This window comes from Harpia harpyja, chromosome 4 (genome assembly GCF_026419915.1).
Source record: "Harpia harpyja isolate bHarHar1 chromosome 4, bHarHar1 primary haplotype, whole genome shotgun sequence".
Classification (NCBI taxonomy): domain Eukaryota; kingdom Metazoa; phylum Chordata; class Aves; order Accipitriformes; family Accipitridae; genus Harpia; species Harpia harpyja.
The window spans coordinates 57,224,870-57,241,646 of record NC_068943.1 but is presented as its reverse complement, the minus strand read 5'-3'; the positions used below and the strand labels follow the sequence as shown (position 1 = coordinate 57,241,646).

The 16,777-nt window shown below is 43.3% G+C and overlaps 1 protein-coding gene and 1 long non-coding RNA gene across 3 annotated transcripts in view; one reads left to right on the top strand and one right to left on the bottom strand.

The window, feature by feature from the left end:
- The window catches only part of LOC128140446 (uncharacterized), a 41,403-nt gene extending 24,688 nt beyond the window's left edge, over positions 1-16,715 (top strand). The window contains exon 5 of one of the 2 annotated variants that reach the window (XR_008234734.1): positions 16,511-16,715. This is a non-coding gene — a long non-coding RNA (uncharacterized LOC128140446). Of the gene's footprint in view, positions 1-12,306; positions 12,381-16,510 lie in introns of those variants that run through there. The other variant, XR_008234735.1, reaches the window with a different exon arrangement.
- On the bottom strand, positions 3,828-11,318 carry CNRIP1 (cannabinoid receptor interacting protein 1). Its single transcript, XM_052784160.1, has 3 exons — positions 10,922-11,318; positions 10,070-10,214; positions 3,828-5,295 (listed from the first exon to the last, which is right to left on the bottom strand). Exons 1-3 carry the CDS (start codon positions 11,098-11,100, stop codon positions 5,131-5,133), a joined length of 489 nt encoding a protein of 162 aa, XP_052640120.1. The 5' UTR covers positions 11,101-11,318; the 3' UTR covers positions 3,828-5,130.
- Positions 16,716-16,777: the final 62 nt, after the last annotated feature.

Genomic DNA, 16,777 nt, shown 5'->3' with positions numbered 1-16,777 from the left:
GGATCTCGGGTTGTTCAGTCTGGAGAAAAGGAGGCTGAGGGGAGACCTTATCGCTCTCTACAACTACCTGAAAGGAGGTTGTAGTGAGGTGGGTGCTGGTCTCTTCTGCCAGGTGGCTGGAGATAAGCCATTTCCTCTTGTCCTCAAGTTGCAGCAGGGGAGGTTTAGGTTGGATATTAGGAAAGTTTTCTTTACTGAAAGGGTTGTCAGGCATTGGAACAGGCTGCCCAGGGAAGTGGTGGAGTCACCATCCCTGGAGATATTCAAAAAGTGCGTAGACAAGGCACTTCAGGACATGGTTTAGTGGGCGTGGCTGATGGTTGGACTCAATGATCTTGAAGGTCTTTTCCAACCTAAATAATTCTATGATTCTATCTTATTATACAGAGAAATTCAGTGAGTGTTAGCGCACCGTGGAAACAATCTGTGTAGTTGTCTTGAGTTCTCCAGCACTGTAATGGCAGATGCTGCAGGACCTCCACCACCGACCATCAGCAGTGCTTTCTACAGTCTGGCTTCTTTATTTTTTTGGCAGCTGGTCATTTTCTTATTCATAGTTGGGATACAGTTGGAATCCCTGTGAATTTTTTCTGCAGGAAGAGGCAGAGAAGGTTATATGAGTCCACAGAACTAAGCTGTGTTGACTAGTAAGAGAAATAATCAACAACTTTGAGAGAGGAACAGACAAAATGATGCAGAGGGGACTGATTTGGCTTTTCCTGGGTTGATGCAGCCTTGTTTTCCTCAGGCTGAAAGCCAGGGCTCAAAGGGATTTGAAGCCTTAAATGCTGGTCTCAGGGTAGAGGGGAAAAGGAAGCAGTCCAAGGAATGCTGGCGAAAGCTGCCAAGCATGCAGCAGGGAAGGCCTGTGGGCAGGAGTGCCTGTCTCTCCTAGCCAAAGATCTGGATTAGCTGCACTAAGGGGACTTTCCAATCACCACTTGTGAGCTTTGTAGAGCTAAGGGAAAACATGAATGTTGTAAGACTGATTATACTGCTGCTTTGTGCTTCAGGGTTGACACAGCTATTAAGGCAATGCTCAATGCTTTGAATTCTGAAAGCCACAGCACTTGTTTCAGATCTCAAAAAGAGGTTAGCATTCACAATGTGCCACATCCTTATTTAATCAAAGCTTTATATGGTGACTTTAGAAGAATAGAACTGTTCAACATAGCACATGCATCGAAATTTTACATAGCAAGTGAGGCAGGTACTCTTAACCAAATGGAAACCAACCTCTGCTAGCATGTAAAAGCCTTGTATTACAAAACTTACAGCTTTATTGTACAGAAGTTCTGTTCAAGTCTTTTATAGGAAGAATGTAATAAATGAGGTTTTCTGATACTCTGCTAGTCTGGATCAGTAAGGGTCACTCTGCATCTGCAAACCAATGGACAGAGCCTCAGCTGAAGCCAGTGAAACCCCCCTAACTTGTGTTAGTAGGGCACAGAGACTTTAGCAGTATTATTTGGCCTCAAGTTGAGGCAAGGGAGATTTAGGTTAGATATTAGGAAAAATTTTTTTACTGAGAGGGTTGTCAGGCATTGGAACAGGCTGCCCAGGGAAGTGGTTGAGTCACCATCCCTGGAGGTATTCAAAAAGCGAGTGGACAGGGTACTCCAGGGCATGGTTTAGGGGGCGTGGTTAATGGTTGGACTTGATGATCTTGAAGGTCTTTTCCAACCGAAATGATTCTATGATTCTATTTCTTTTTCAGGTAGTCAGATGGTAGGAAATACCAAAGCCTATAGGAGCTGTGCTAAACACAAAGCCCCGTTCAAACTAGTGATCTAATGCAAGCCCTATGCAGGATCACAACTGTAATAATCATGACTAAACTTGCTTTTGGATCCTTTTACTCAGCAGTCTGAAAGTGCTAACTGCTACCTAAATATAGGTGAAAAAGTGACTCTGAAAGATTCAGTATGTTTGTTTCAGTTTTTCTTACGAAAACAAAAGCTGGACACTTCATGAGAGATCCTGAAGTCTCATGTATAAAACCTTCAGATATGAGTGCTTTGTGGTTTCAGGTGGATTGATGCATTTTCAGCATTTTCTGACATTGTAATGGATAAAAATAAATATAAATATAAGCTTAGTTTATTGTGCCCTGTTCTGAATTTTGGACTTCTGTACAAAAAAAGCAATACTAATTAGAAAAAGCTGTGTAAAGAACAAATTTGGCTGGAGATTAAATGCTGCTGATTGAATAATGCATCAAACTGTCACAGCAACAATTTTTTAGTGACTCAAGCTTTATGAATATTTACCAGAGTTGTCCTGGACGAAAGAAATTAAAAATATTACTTTCCAGGGAAATGCTAAAGTCTTGGGTCTCCTTTACCGAAGCAAATGTTAGCATTGTTAGCAAAGCACTTGTAGAGCAAGGGGAAATCGATGGGACTATTTTGCTTTACATGTGCAGAGTATCAGTGCTGGTGGTATGGGTACTCAACAAACACCACGTCAATAATCTTCTATTTAGGAATAATGCAAGGCCATCAAGCCACATTTCTGTATGCTTAAACCTCATCTAGGGGAGAAGGATATAACAGCTGATAAACACCATTTACACCTTCCCCAAGATCAGCTGTTAACCAGTCCTCATCCTTTTTATCACTGCCACTGTCTGTAAAAGGGGTGCTGCAATCCTGGGCAGCAATGTTCAGTCTCAGGGTATGGGGCCTGCAAGACGCAAGTGTGGCTGTTTTCTCCTTCCTTTTAAAAGCAACTCCATCTGCAGCCTGTTTCTTGGCCACCCTCTGAACTGATTGCTATAGGACTTGCTAGGATGTAAGAAAAGAGCTGCCCTGTTTGGCATTAATATGGGCATGAGTATTTACCTTGGGAAGGGTGTGCTTCCAGCTAGCTGAGAGTAACAGCCCTCCTGTGCCAGGATAGGCTAGATTTATTCATTGTAACATTTTTTAAATGCTCCAGAGCTAGGACATTGTGGGCCAAGGATTTCGTAGAAGCTGAACTCAAAGTGAAGGCATGTCTTGCACGTATTAATTTTACTAGGACAGAAGTTTCTCTGTTAATTTACATATCATACATATTTCTTGCTGATGTGCTTTCAGTTCATATGTAAAAACAAAATAAACCAAATTATGCCAATTGTTGTAGAATAAAATTGCTTTCTAATAGTGCACAGATAGAACTGGTTGACAGCTGGAAGTTCAGTATCATTGAAGCCTGTTACCTGGAAACTTCTGCTAAAGTGCTGGCAATAACACTTCTGTCTGAAGTACAGATTACATTTGAATTTGCTCAGTTCAGTTTTTTTCATTTTGAAGAATTCTTTCTGTAGTCTAGGAATAGTCTAGGAAAGAAGTTAATGCAGAAGATTATTTCTAGAATTTCATCGGAGTGAAATTTGCCTGTGTAATACTGCCTCAGAGTAGAGATGCAGCTGGCTAGCTCATTGTTCCAGTGCTGTATTACATCAGTGCTACTGTCAGGCTCTTTTGTCTGCAGAAATCTGCAAACAGTCAAGCTTTTTGATTAATAATTCAACAGAAGCAAATATTTCTTTGGTATTTCACTTCTGTCCTAAATCTCTACTTTCCACGCTATGTTACTGGAACAAAATGCAGTTGAATTTTATCAATAAGCTCTACTGAGTGTTATCCCATTAACTGTCTGCATTCTAGCACATTGGATCTGTATTGCCTAGAAACAGTAGCTTTGGGTAAAGAACATGAGGTACTTTGGACTGGATTCTCAGAACGCACTGACTTCGTTCCCTCTGCTGTCTGACTTTCTAAAACCACTGCCTTTTTGGATACAGTATTTTCAACTTATTTAGATGGCCATAGTAGAGAAGAAATTGTTTAAGTCCTTTATTACAAAGATCAAAAGTAATGGTTACCATTTACATACACAATTTACAAATTATTCACAAAAGGAATAACAGATACGCAAGAACTGACAGCTTACTTCAGCCCAAGTTGGGGATGGGACAGTGTATTTGTTTCCCTGCTTTATTTACTGAAAGAAAAGATGTATTTGCTTTTCATTGTCTGTATGTGTTAAACACTGATCTAGTGTTTATGTAGCACCTTTAGTCATAACCATGCAAATGCTTACATGCTTATCTTTATTTGAAAGAGTGCAATGCATGTATAAACATGCACTGGGATTTGTACTCTCTTCATACTGATGACTGTTGGTCAAATTCTGTTGATTTTGATACAATACAGTGGTCAGGCTTGAAAAAGTTGATTTGTAGGATTTTACTGATTTGAGCAATGTCATTAAAACAAAAATGGAGATTACTATCAGAACTCTTACTCTAAGAACTAAATTAAGTATGGTTGCTATATCTTTAAAGAATACTATATGATCTTAAGATAGATATTAGCCATGTTGTTAAATGTCTTTGATATAACTGATTTATTGCTTTTCCTTCATTCAGGTTAGCATGTTTTATACCGTCTCCTAAAGCTATTTCAGAGACTGGGAAACTTAACAACAAAGAATCCTATTTGAGAGATTTGGTAAATTAGCAAACCCTTCACAGAATATCTTACAGCACTTAACAAACAGGAGAATGAGTTTCCAAATCCCCTGGTATGAAAGCACAATATCAACAGTGCAGTAGCTGCCATTTAGCTAAACCTACAAATATCCATAATTTGCACTTTTTGCTGTCCACTGGGATGACATGTATGACAAAATGCTTGGAGGAGCAAGCACACCAATTTAGGAGCAAACACAAATATAAATACAGAAATCACCAATGTGATGTTGCATCCAAATTCTAAGCAAAAAAGCAAAACATTTCACAAAACTTGTTACATCTAGTGGAACTGTTTAGTGGGAATAATCCAAATACTTACAACAGTATTATGATGGTATGACTTTCTACGCAGCTATCAAATATTCTTTACTATGAACTTTTCAGTATTCTCAGGGTGACAAATAAAGAATGTTGCAGATGCTATGGTAAACTTAAAATGCAGTAATAGGCGAAGATTTTAGTGGCACCACCTGTATATACAACATAGTTGTTGCAACCTTATGGAACAAAGCAACTGTACAGTATGCCTTTGTTAAGGCTTCTTGCTGGTTTAAAAAGGTAGATTTTTCTTTAGGGAGATTGTCCAGCAGTATTGCTTTTGCATGTCTTCAATGGAAGGTCTCTTTATTGATCCACATAAGACTGCGCGTTTCATTTGGTTTGCATTCGTACTCAATACTGCCAAAACTGTTTCCCCATTGGCAATGATCCCGTTTGTGGTAGTTGTAGAATTTGACTTGCCAGACTGTTTCAAAAACGCCAATGTCGTTAAACTGCGAGGAAGAGGCAATATCAGTGTTAGTGAGCTGATTATTTTGTTGGTTTCTCTATCTTAATGAGAAACAACACTCTTATGAAACTATGGAACATAAACCAGCTGATATTGTCATTATGGTCATATGGTCATTGTTCCTCAAGTCAACAAATCAAAGATCTGTAAAGCCTGCTCTAGCAGTCATAAAGTCTTTTATGCTTAGGCATATGTAAAACATGAAGGATCAGATTCTCTATGTACTGTCCTCTTGCACTTTTATCTGGGAAAGGCAAGGGAGTAAAAATGTTCAAGTTCCCATATGGATACATGTTACTAACAGCAAGACTCAAAGCTGTAATCCTTCCTAAGATGACACATCAGTAATTGGCCCAATGATCTCAAAGTGGCTTGTATGTACTGTAGATCATGTAGCAGAGATCTGTAGTGATACAGGCCATCACTTCACCTTTATACCATACCTAGAGGCTGCAGTTAGGATTGGGAAGATTTTTTTTTTTTTTCTTTTGCTCAGTCTGAAATCTTTAACATCCCTGTATTTTGTAGCCTTGTGTTTACAGTGTCTTGACTGAGACATGCTGCTATTAGACCACCTACTCCTTTCCTGGGATTCTGTTCCATGTTTTACATGAAACTTAAGCAAAAGTAGTTCTTTGTGCATTTCTGTAATTGCTAGTTGTACTGTGATAGTGCAGCTTTTCAAACAGATATGAGTAACAGAAGCTAGGAAGGAGATAATCAGTGTGTTTAGCAGATAAGTGTCTAATACAGTGAAGGAGTAGTGAGAGATTGACTGTAAGTTGTCTGATTGTGCTTGCAACTTTGAAGTGAATGAGACTATGGCTATAGTAAGTTCTGTAGAATAAAATCTCCTTTTTTTTTTTTTTTTTTAGCCACTGCTATACACACTTACAACATCAGAAAAACCTTATGAGTGAGGCTTTCAAGGACAGATTATGATTTCAATTATAATGGTGATGTAAAATTTGAGTTCCTGTGCCTTGAGACCTTGCAGAGAATCCGAAGTGTGGGTGTGAAGCCTGTACGTATTGCTGTTGGTCCCAGTAGTATGGTTTGTTGATTGTGTTATGTTGTTAGAAGATACTAGATAGTGGATTCAGTGCTACTGAACAGCACTGTTCTTCAGTGTTTTTTCCTTTTAAATATTTCCATCACTCACTTTAATGACAGCTTCTTCACTGGACGGTTTTCCATTCCCATCATGTGCCTGTGAGCTGACCTTTGATCATCTGCCTCTTATAACCACACTTGCAAAGTCCATATGAAAGCCCTTCCTGACTCTTCCTGAGTTGCAAGCAGAGCCTTCTTGTATCCAGTTTTCTCAGGACATGTTTGTTTGTTTTTAATTCAAGATGCAGTTTGTAAGCTGCTGCTGTGTAATGGACGTTGCTCTAAACCTTCCCCCAGCCTACTGTGGTAACTTAAATTTAGCCTTGACAACAGCAGGAGTTGTTGTGTGCTGTTAGTGGAAGGTTTTTATTTGGCTCCAGTTCCAAGTGTTACCTTAAAGGAGTAGCTGACGTATTTCTGCTACTTCCTTTGACAAAGAAAAAATCAGATGTACAGGCTATTTTATCTCTCCCAGCAACTAAAACCTTAAATAAGGATTATTATTTTTTTTATTAATCATCTTTGATAGTAATCCTGATATACTCATAATGCAAGATGGTGAAGGTTAAGCCCATTGGATATTACTGTGCACAATCCACAAAGAGAAATTTTCAGAAAGGACCATCAGCCATCCTCAGTGTGGAAACTGAGGAAGAAAAGGCATTACTAATAGCATTTGTAGAAGGTGATATGATACAAGAGCAGCATTTCATTTCATTAATGTATGGAGGATCTGAATTTCAACAAGATAGAGGAAGAAAAATTCTATGTTCCTCCAACGACCCAGACTGCTGAGCTACCCTGAGTAGTTTGACTGCTGTGGATTTCCAGGAGAAGGAAAGAATTAATTGTAGAGCTTCTCCAGTACCATGTGCCACCCCCCCACCCCCCCAGCCCAGTACTTAGCAGATGCAGCAGCTCTGTGGCATAATGAGCATTCTGCATCCTCAGACCTCCCCTGAATTCACATGGCTTGTGCAGCTGAATCCTGGCTCCTCCACTGGGGCTGTATATGGGCCCTACTCTTTCTAGGTCAGGCTTAGAAGCCTATTTCCCTGTCTGCTATTCTCTGTCATCCAGTGCTATAGGTGCGAATAGTTATTTAATCACTCCCTCTGAATTTGCATGCTAGGATGATTTAATGGCTATTTATTACTGGGAATAGCGGTCTAGCTTCTTTATTCAATCTTAGTCTAGTCTGACCAAGAATAAAATGAGACCCAAAGAGAGGTTTCTAACTTAATTAACACCATTTGCTAGATAGTTTAGCAGTTTCTGGATAGTGCACATAATTGAGCATTCAGGTAACAGAAATGCATCCTCAGATTCTGGAATTCAGAAATCGGATTGTTGTTTTACATGTATAAACTATGGCTGTAACAGGTCAGATGTCTACTAGCCAGTTAAAGTAGGAGCACAAAGAATTATTTGTTTGAAGTTTTAAAGCAGATGGGAAACAAACTCTTAAGGACCTTTATGGACCTTCTGTCTTTCGGACATTAGATTGGCAGTATCAGACCAGTTTTTAACCACAGGGCTGACCTCACAATCTATTTCTAATGTGGGTTCAGATTTTATGCTGTAAATAGTGTCCTTATCTCCCTAGGATGCATCAGGATCCTGCCTGTTCTAGAAAAGGAAGTGGAGGCAGAAGTTCCTCATAGTTGAAGGAAATAGGAAAATTTAAAGCTGTAAGCAATAAGCCCAGTTTTGAAGATTCAGGAAGTAGGTATTAGAAGCAGTTTTGGGACTGTGGTATCTGAGCTTGGTTCCGTAAATCTGTTATGGCTCCATCTAGCTAAGCAGCTAAATGATGAGTTAAACATGTAAATCCCTGTTGAGTTGCCTATATTTAATACTTAAAAGTATCAATTGTGGACATCTAAGTCTGTACTGAAGAACCTATCTATCAAGATCAAATCCTAAAAGGTGTTGAGGACCTACTTAATGCTTGAAAATCATATTAGCATTATGGTTAGTATCCCAGGATTTGATTTGGTAGAAGCAACTGTTTGGACAAATATTGTGGCTACTTACTCTGATGCTGCAACAAACCATCTTGGAGCTTGTACCTGAAAATCAGACCCTCCTTGCATTTCTGGGAATTACTTCATTTGTGATTTGACTTGGTTTTCTCCATAAGAAAAGTTAAACTTTCAGATTTTCAGAGTTCACATCAGTGCTACACTTAAGGGCAAAGGTGGCTATCAAAATAGGGATGCCTTGGTCAAAGCAGCTTTTTGGGGGGGGAGTGCTGCCCTTTCACCTCCTGGTATAAGGACATTGTGAAATATAACTGCAGTACTTAACAGTGGCATCCAGCAGCGCTGTTCTTCTGCTTGAGAAGTCATACTGGGTGTTTGGTTTTCCTAGGTGTTAAAAGGAGGTGACTGTATAGAAAAGTGATTAACATGGACAAATTCTTCAGGGTAGTCTTATTAACCCAAGATTATGAAGTGGTAGCTGTTAATGTGATGTGGGTCTCCAAAATTAAGTTACGCATGCTGTAATTATTAGAAACTCCAAATGGAGATGTTACAGTTCTTACTCAGAAGGGGATTGCCATGCTAAATGATGATTCCAGAAAAAAAATAGTGAAGATAAAGATGAAATCTTGTGTGCAGTGAGCAAATGTGAGATAAAAGCTGAAATCTGGTGGGCTTGGCGAGGTCCTAAACATGTGTAAGTTGGAACAGACTCTTAAGAGAGCTTCAGATGAAGATAGCTTACTGCCCTGTTTCCCCTTTTTGGTACAGGAAGCATAGAATAAACAGCAGGAATCCCTCACAACTGTAATCAGGAGAGGGGGAAAAAACCCCCACAAACAACCAAACCAAAGCCAGAACAAAAGAAATGTCACTTTGCACCCTGAGTGCTGTGGAAATCTGCCTGCTGCTCTTCCAATCTTCTGTCAGCTCTGCTGCCTTACAGGGTGGAGCTTTTGTCATCTCACTTTGGGGCCATGGCATATACTGATTCTGACTCTTAGAGCTTCTCTTCAAGGTTGGAGTGAGGAGCCACTTGTGTAAGAATTAAGGTTTGTGGATGCAGAGATAATGTGATAATGGAAGCATATGGGGAAAGAAAGGGAGAGGGAGACAACAGCCTGAGGGGGGTACTGTTCTCATGCATGCTTTCAGCCTCTGGCAGGGCCTCAGGCATCTTGCAGATGACAGGTGAAAGGGGAGAGTAGTCATCTCTTGTGCTTGGGGCATGCTCTGCTCCAAAAAGCTGGCAGTGCTGGCAGACAAAAGGGGAGGTCCCTGTATGCCAAGGGCTTGGGCTTGGATTCCTAGCCAGGGACCTTGGTGGGAGTTGTCTGAAGTCTATAATATGTCCTGCAGAAGAGGTGAGATGTTCAGCTCTCATTTCTTTCTGCTGCAGCACCCCAAAGGGCTTTGTAGGTCTCTAGAAATCCCCCTACTGCTTCCTGGCACTTGCTGCTCTCTTGGCTTCCCCTTGGGAAGCTGGGCTTGTGTTTTCCAGCTATGCTCTGACCAGCAGTCTTACTGATGCAAAGCAGAGAGGAGGGCAGCAGCTTGATCAGACTTTGCCCTGGAATATTTCACCTCGAGACCTCTCTGGGAGTCAACCCCCTGCTGCCCTCCCTTGTCTTCCCATGCCAGGCTTGGAGAAACACATACCTGCATGTTGACCTGGATGGGCTGTCTCTCCCCGCTCTTGGTATGGGGCACCCCTTCTGTGTCATAGATCCCTGTGTAAGAGGCCACCTGTGCATCCCTCGATTTCTCTTCCAGTGGGACACTGATGCCCCCAATGCCCATTGTCCTGCAAAGAGACGGGATCCATCCTTTCAGCAGCCCCGCAGGTCCCCTTCCCTAGCAGCTTGAAGCAAGCATGTGGCCTGGCAGCCTCTGTACTGGGGGATGCTTCAGGGATTTTGGCAGACCTGGAGGTGTTGCTGACTCACTGGGGCTCCTGAAAAATGTCAGGGCTCTGCAGTCACCCAGGGAAGGTGTAGAAAGGAAAGGCAGGAGGGATCTGATGTCGAGTAGCTGGGGAGAGGTTATTCGAATCTCTTCTCCAGGCGTGCCCCTCCACCCAGAGCTGGTTCCCCATGTGCATCCTCCCTAGTCCCAGTCTCTGCTTTGCCATGCTGCAGCGAGGCTTGGGCATGATGCATCTCTGAAATGCAGGGCTGGAGGGGCCTTCTCCCTCTGCCTCCAGGGCAAACCATGGGGAAGGAGGGAGAAAAGGAGCTGGGCTTGAAAGAGCTCTGTCAGGAGGTGGGGAGGGAGAGGGAAGGAAGTGACTCCCAAACGTGCCTCTCTTCTGAGCCAGCTGGGCAAAGAACTGGGAACAGTTCGTCAGGGACCTAGAAACGGGGCCACCAAAGCAAAAGGGCAGGGAGGGAGAAATCATGGAAACCCCGTGCTGTCAGCCTGCCAGGAAAAAATATTAAACCTCTAAAAATAAAGCAGCGGGGAAGGGAGGGCCGGGGGAGGCGCCCCGAGCCGGGAGGCTGCTGCACTTACGTGGCCTGGACGGTGCCGGGCCGAAGGGCCACCTCGATCTTGTACTTGGCTCCGGTCAGCAGCTTGATGGTGCGGTTCTGGCCGAAGCGCTGCCCGTCCACCTTGAAATATACCGCCCCGTCGTTGGGCTGGATTTTGAGGGAGACGCTGATTTTCACGAGGCCGGGGATGTCGTCCATCGCTTGTCGCCGGGGGGGGGGGGGCTGCGGGCTCTGCGCTCGTCTCGCCCCCTCCGCGGAAGGCGGCTGGCCGGGAGAGGAGAGCGAGGCTGCGAGGGAGAGGAAGAGGAGGAGGGAGGAGGAAGAGGAGGGGCTGCCGGATCCCAGCCAGCCTAGCCCTTCCCAAAAGCAGCGGATGATATATTTGGTTTTTTCCCTCCCCCTAATCGCGGCGCAGCATCTGGGCAGCGGATGTACACACTCCCCCACCCCCCATCACCCGGGTTGGGGGTCATTTGCAGCTGCCGAGATTGCAGCCGGTTTCCAGGCAGTAAATCCGGCCCTGATTACTGCAGCCTTAATCCCGTCACTGGTCCCGGAGGGGAGCATGGGGGGCCCGTGCCGTGCCGTGCCGTGCCGTGCCAGGCGGGCGCCGCCGCCGCCGCCGTTCAGCACCACGGGCGAGGACAGCGGCGCGGGCAGGCAGCGCCCCGCAGGGCTCCTCCGCCGGCGGGCACCGCGCCGTGGGGTCTCGTCGGAGGGGGGACCCCTTCCCCCCCAAATCACCCTGCTGATCCATCCCCTCACCGTGGGCAGCCGTCTCCCGCGGGCTGATCGAGCCCTCTGGGGTGGGGTGAGGCATCTGCGTAGCGGCACGCAGGAGCCAGAGCTGCCTGAGAGGGAGAGGAGGGCGGAGAGCAAAGACGTGTTTTTGTGGCTCTTCTCTCTCCCTGTACGGCAAAAGGTTTTTGTGAGCCCACCATGCTAGACTGAGGGTTAGTTTCTTGCTCCCCGAAGTCAACAGTCAACATTAATATTTGGTTCAGGGTTTCTGTTGGGATTTTTTTAATCACTTTATTGCAGTCTTCTTATTTTAATAGAAAAAAATCCCACCGTAATTGCAGTATCAGATCAGAATCTCATTTCTTTAAGTCTAATACTACTCTTTACCTACGGCTGGTACCATTTTTTCAGAGAGAAAGATCTCTGAAACTGGAGGTTATACCATAATTCAACTCTCCACAGGTCTCATTCCTGTCTAACAGTTAGATTGATTTTAACCCAGGAGCAGGTTTGTGCATCCCTTCCATTCCTTTGCATTTGTTATTGTTTGCTGGTAAAACTGCAGCGTTCTTATGGCTGACAGAGGACTTGGGCCACAAATATATTTTTTGTTTGATTGGACATAATGGCAGAGTTAATGATTTTGTTAGGAGAATTTCACAGCTGCATGTTGCACTGGACCTGAACTTCTCTTTGTTTTTCTAAAGCTGGGATGCACACATGGTGGTAAAATGTAGTAGTATTGCTAAGCCAAATGGAAGATATAGCATTACCCAGGTGCCTTTCTTTGTGCATGCAAGTTAATTAATGAATTAATTTTATTGTGAACATTAAGAAAAAGAATACATTCTGCTGAAAAATTAACCTCTGCAAAAAAAAAAAGAAATCCTACTGTATTTGCATTGATTAGGTATCCAGCTAAGAATATGCTTCATAATGTGGCCAGGCAGCCAGGTTTCTACAAAGATAAGGGTAGGACATGATCCCTGCCTCTCAGAACTGTGTATGTGTTGAATTTTGTAAGTAACATCCTACCTTCGATGGCGCTCACTGGCAGCAGAGAGTCCCCCATAGGGAGGTTGTTACACAATGCAGTCATTGCTTCTCCCACTGAACAGTCAAGAGTGAAACAAATGCTATTAAAAAAACCCCTAACATTTCCCTATGTACGATGAAGTGGTGGCATTATCAACTGTCCTGTATGTATGTATGAGAAGAATCTTTTGGGTTTGGTCAGTCACCTAAGACTCTTGTATTGTCAAAGGGCACCTAATCAAAGAGTAGTTGCATCTAATCAAGTAGTAAGTTGCAGGAGCAACTCATTCCACAGTGGGAGCCAACATTTGATCATGAATCATACACTGAACTCCAACAATTTATTGCAAAGATCTTTGCTGACTTTAAAGGTCCTCAAAAGCAGTCCACAAAAAGTTAGGTAAAATTAATCCCTCCAACCATTGTCAAGGTCAACAATGAATGGTCTTGAAAATATCTTGGAAGTTACCAGACAATCAAGTTGTATGCATAGGTTTTCAGATAAGGAAGCAGCTGCTATATATGCACACATAGCTCATAACAGTATGGCTCCGCAAAAGAAGACCACATGTGCGTTTCTCCCTATCTTTTTTGCTCATTGCAAGAGAATTCTCATTTTTCATTCTATTCTGCTGAAACTGCTGCACTTTGTGGCTTGTTGAAAGTTTTGCTTGCAGCAATTCCCACTTCTGTAAGTTTAAATGTAATTCAGTACAAAATCACAGAGGCCTTACACATGGGGAATCTGATAGTATCACTTAAAGTGGTGTGTGAAGAATAATGGCCATTGCCAGGGATCAGTTTTACTCACCTCATGGGCCAGACATATCATGTTGTAGTAAATTGTGTGTAGCTGAAGACATTGATTGCAATTAGTTTCCCAAGTACATGAGAGCTCAGATCTATAACGAGTTTTTTTTCCCTTATTATTTCTGCCTGAGTGACCATCTTTCTCTGACACAGCTCAAGCTGTGACTTTATTCCAGACTGCTATGGCAAAAAGTGGCAAATATGAGGGAGAACTAAAAAAGCATCATATTATGGATTACGTGTGCATAGGCTGAGTAACTGTTTTACCATGTGAAAGTGAAATATGGTGAGAGTAGAACATTTATGAAGAAGGAATTTTAAATGTAGGCATTGCCTTTCTTTTTATCCATCTGATAAAGGGGTTGCCTTTGCTAAGTCTTTCTGGGAGCTTAGTTTTGTTGCTGCCCACGTTAATGGCCCTGACCAGCCTCACCTGGGGCCTCCACCCACACCTATGCCCATGGGCCCTATTTCAGCTCAGCCCTGGGCCTTCAATCTCTTCCTGAGTTATGCTTAGGAGTGCTGGTTTCCAGCTCTGCCACAGACATATCCAGCCATAGATGCTGTTGATCTTGACCTGCAGGCTGACTACCTGGCTTGACCTCAGCCCATCCCTATGGAGATGCCAGATGCTGTGGGCTGCCCCCTCACTGAGGGTGGCGGGATGGCCCCTGGCTAGAGAAACCCATGCCCTTCCAGTCCCCATAGGGGTTTTCTATGGGTCCCAGCCCCCAGGCTGCTGCATGGTTACCTGAAATTAATTGCTTGATATTCTATAGAGATCAAAATACCTGCAGGAAGAAGGAGGCAGTGTGGTTTTGCCAGGATGTCCTGGTTTCAGCTGGGATAGAGTTAACTGTCTTCCTAGTAGCTGGTACAGTGCTATGTTTTGAGTTCAGTATGCGAAGAATGTTAATAACACACTGATGTTTTCAGTTGTTGCTCAGTAGTGTTTAGACTAATGTCAAGGATTTTTCAGCTTCTCATGCCCAGCCAGTGAGAAAGCTGGAGGGGCACAAGAAGTTGGCACAGGACACAGCCAGGGCACCTGACCCAAACTGGCCAACGGTGTATTCCATACCATGTGACGTCCCATCCAGTATAGGAACGGGGAAGTGGGGCAGGGATTCGCCACTCGGGGACTGGCGGGGTGTCGGTCGGCGGATGGTGAGCAATTGCACTGTGCATCATTTGTACATTCCAATCCTTTCATTATTGCTGTTGTCATTTTATTAGTGTTATCATTATCATTATTAGTTTCTTCTTTTTCTGTTCTATTAAACCGTTCTTATCTCAACCCACGGGTTTTGCTTCTTTTCCTGATTTTCTCCCCCATCCCACTGGGTGGGGGGGAGTGAGTGAGCGGCTGCGTGGTGTTTAGTTGCTGGCTGGGGTTAAACCACGACACAGGAGCACAGAGCAAATGGGCTGATGTTTACAACATTCAAAGCTAAATAGATGATCATAGGCTTAGGACAAGGTCCCATTTCTCCTAAGCCACAGCAGTAATTTAGTTCCAGATAAATTTGTGTCCATTCCGCCATTCTCTACACCTACATTTGAGGGGTGGGGGTTGGAATCTTTAATGTCTTTGTAAAATGCAAAACTGCTTTTTTGGGGTTTTTTTTCAGTCCTTCAAATCTACCTTTTGTTCCCCTGGCACCTGAGGCTTCCCAGCCTGTTGTGTGGAGTTAGCAAGGTACATTAAGCTAATTCACTTCACTTGGAGCAGGAACATTACAGCACTCCCCTGTGCCCTGGTGAACCCCTTAGTGCTTTTGAAGGGAGTGGTGAGCTCCTACAAGTGAGCTGCAGCCAGCATGCTCAGCTATTCTCATCTTTCTGTCTCTTCCCAGAACTAGTAAAGTCTTCTCACACTGCAGCTTCATCCTCCAAGACCTCTCTCTTGTGCTTAGGCCTTCCCTGCTGCGGCTACATTGCCTGCATGTATCTCTGATGGGGAACTAGTGTAGGGGAGAGGTGAGTATGTCACAGGTGAGGTTGGATGCATCCAATGAAAAGTCAGAGCTAACATGCACATAAGCCATGGCCTATGCTTTGTGCTGGTCCAATTTGTCTAGAAAACATTCTGGAGAAATCAATTTGGTCTCTCGACTGCATCCACTCAATATGATCTCTCTATGAGTAATAATATGTCAACTGTATAAGCTTTTCAGTATTACCATTTATGCAAGCCTTCCCACTTAGAGTTAATGCACTAATCCTGCTGCATAGCTCCACAATAATTAAATAGATGAAATGTGCCTTGAGGTCCAAACAAGACAGTTAATTTATGACAGCCAACACACAGTATTTAGATTCCAAGGTGACGTGGATAATACCTGTAATAGTATTTTCATGCTTGCCCCTGTTTGATTCCTTTCTTAACAGAGTGGCAAATTTGGAAATGTTCTGGTTTGGGATTTCTTTTCGAGAAGTGAATGCAAAGCCACAATCTCTCATTCACTAAAAATAGCCATATGTGTTATTCGTATGGAGTGAATTGTGCTGAGACTTACACCTGCCAGCTCTCAATTTAATACTGTAATTCTTTTGAGACCTTTGCCTCTGTGCAAAAGTGAGAAAGGGTTTTACTGAACTATAAGCTGGACCCAGTCTCTATCACCTTTGCAAACCACTTGTGTATATTATTTTTCCCATGTAGACAATCATTTTGAACATATAGCATTTGATCTAATTTCCCCTGGAAATGCAGCTGGATTTGCTGGAGAGATGCATATTTATGGAGAACTCACGTGCTCTGCTACAGATGGAGTGGGCTTACGGCATTTACAATGCAGCAAACATGTTTGAAGAACAGCTCTGCAAGGGCTAGTAGAGAGAGCAGTGAAGCTGATGTAACAAGCTGAGAAACCGCCTGTCTTCCTTGCAGCTGACACATTTAATTGCAAAGATATGGTTCCAATTTTCAGTATAAATGCCCATCAGTCTCTCAGCTAGATCCCTCGCTCAGATAAATGTGGTTGATTGCTTTTTTTTATTTTATTTTTAATGATTGCAGGAGTGGACCTTGAAATAGCAGAAAAACGCCAGAATTCTCTGAGGAAATACAGCAGCAAGATCTCCTGTACAAGAACAGGTCACTCGCCAGTAAACTGAGCCAAGATACTCAGCTCTGTTGCAGATTGTGCTATTGTGACAAATGTTGCTAATCCAGCATCATGCACCTTTACCTACTTCGGACAGAAATGGGGAGAACAGGGTAAGTTATAGCAGGTTTTCACAATGCAGGTTACTTTCTCTTTCTGCCAGACAAGGCTCTATCCTC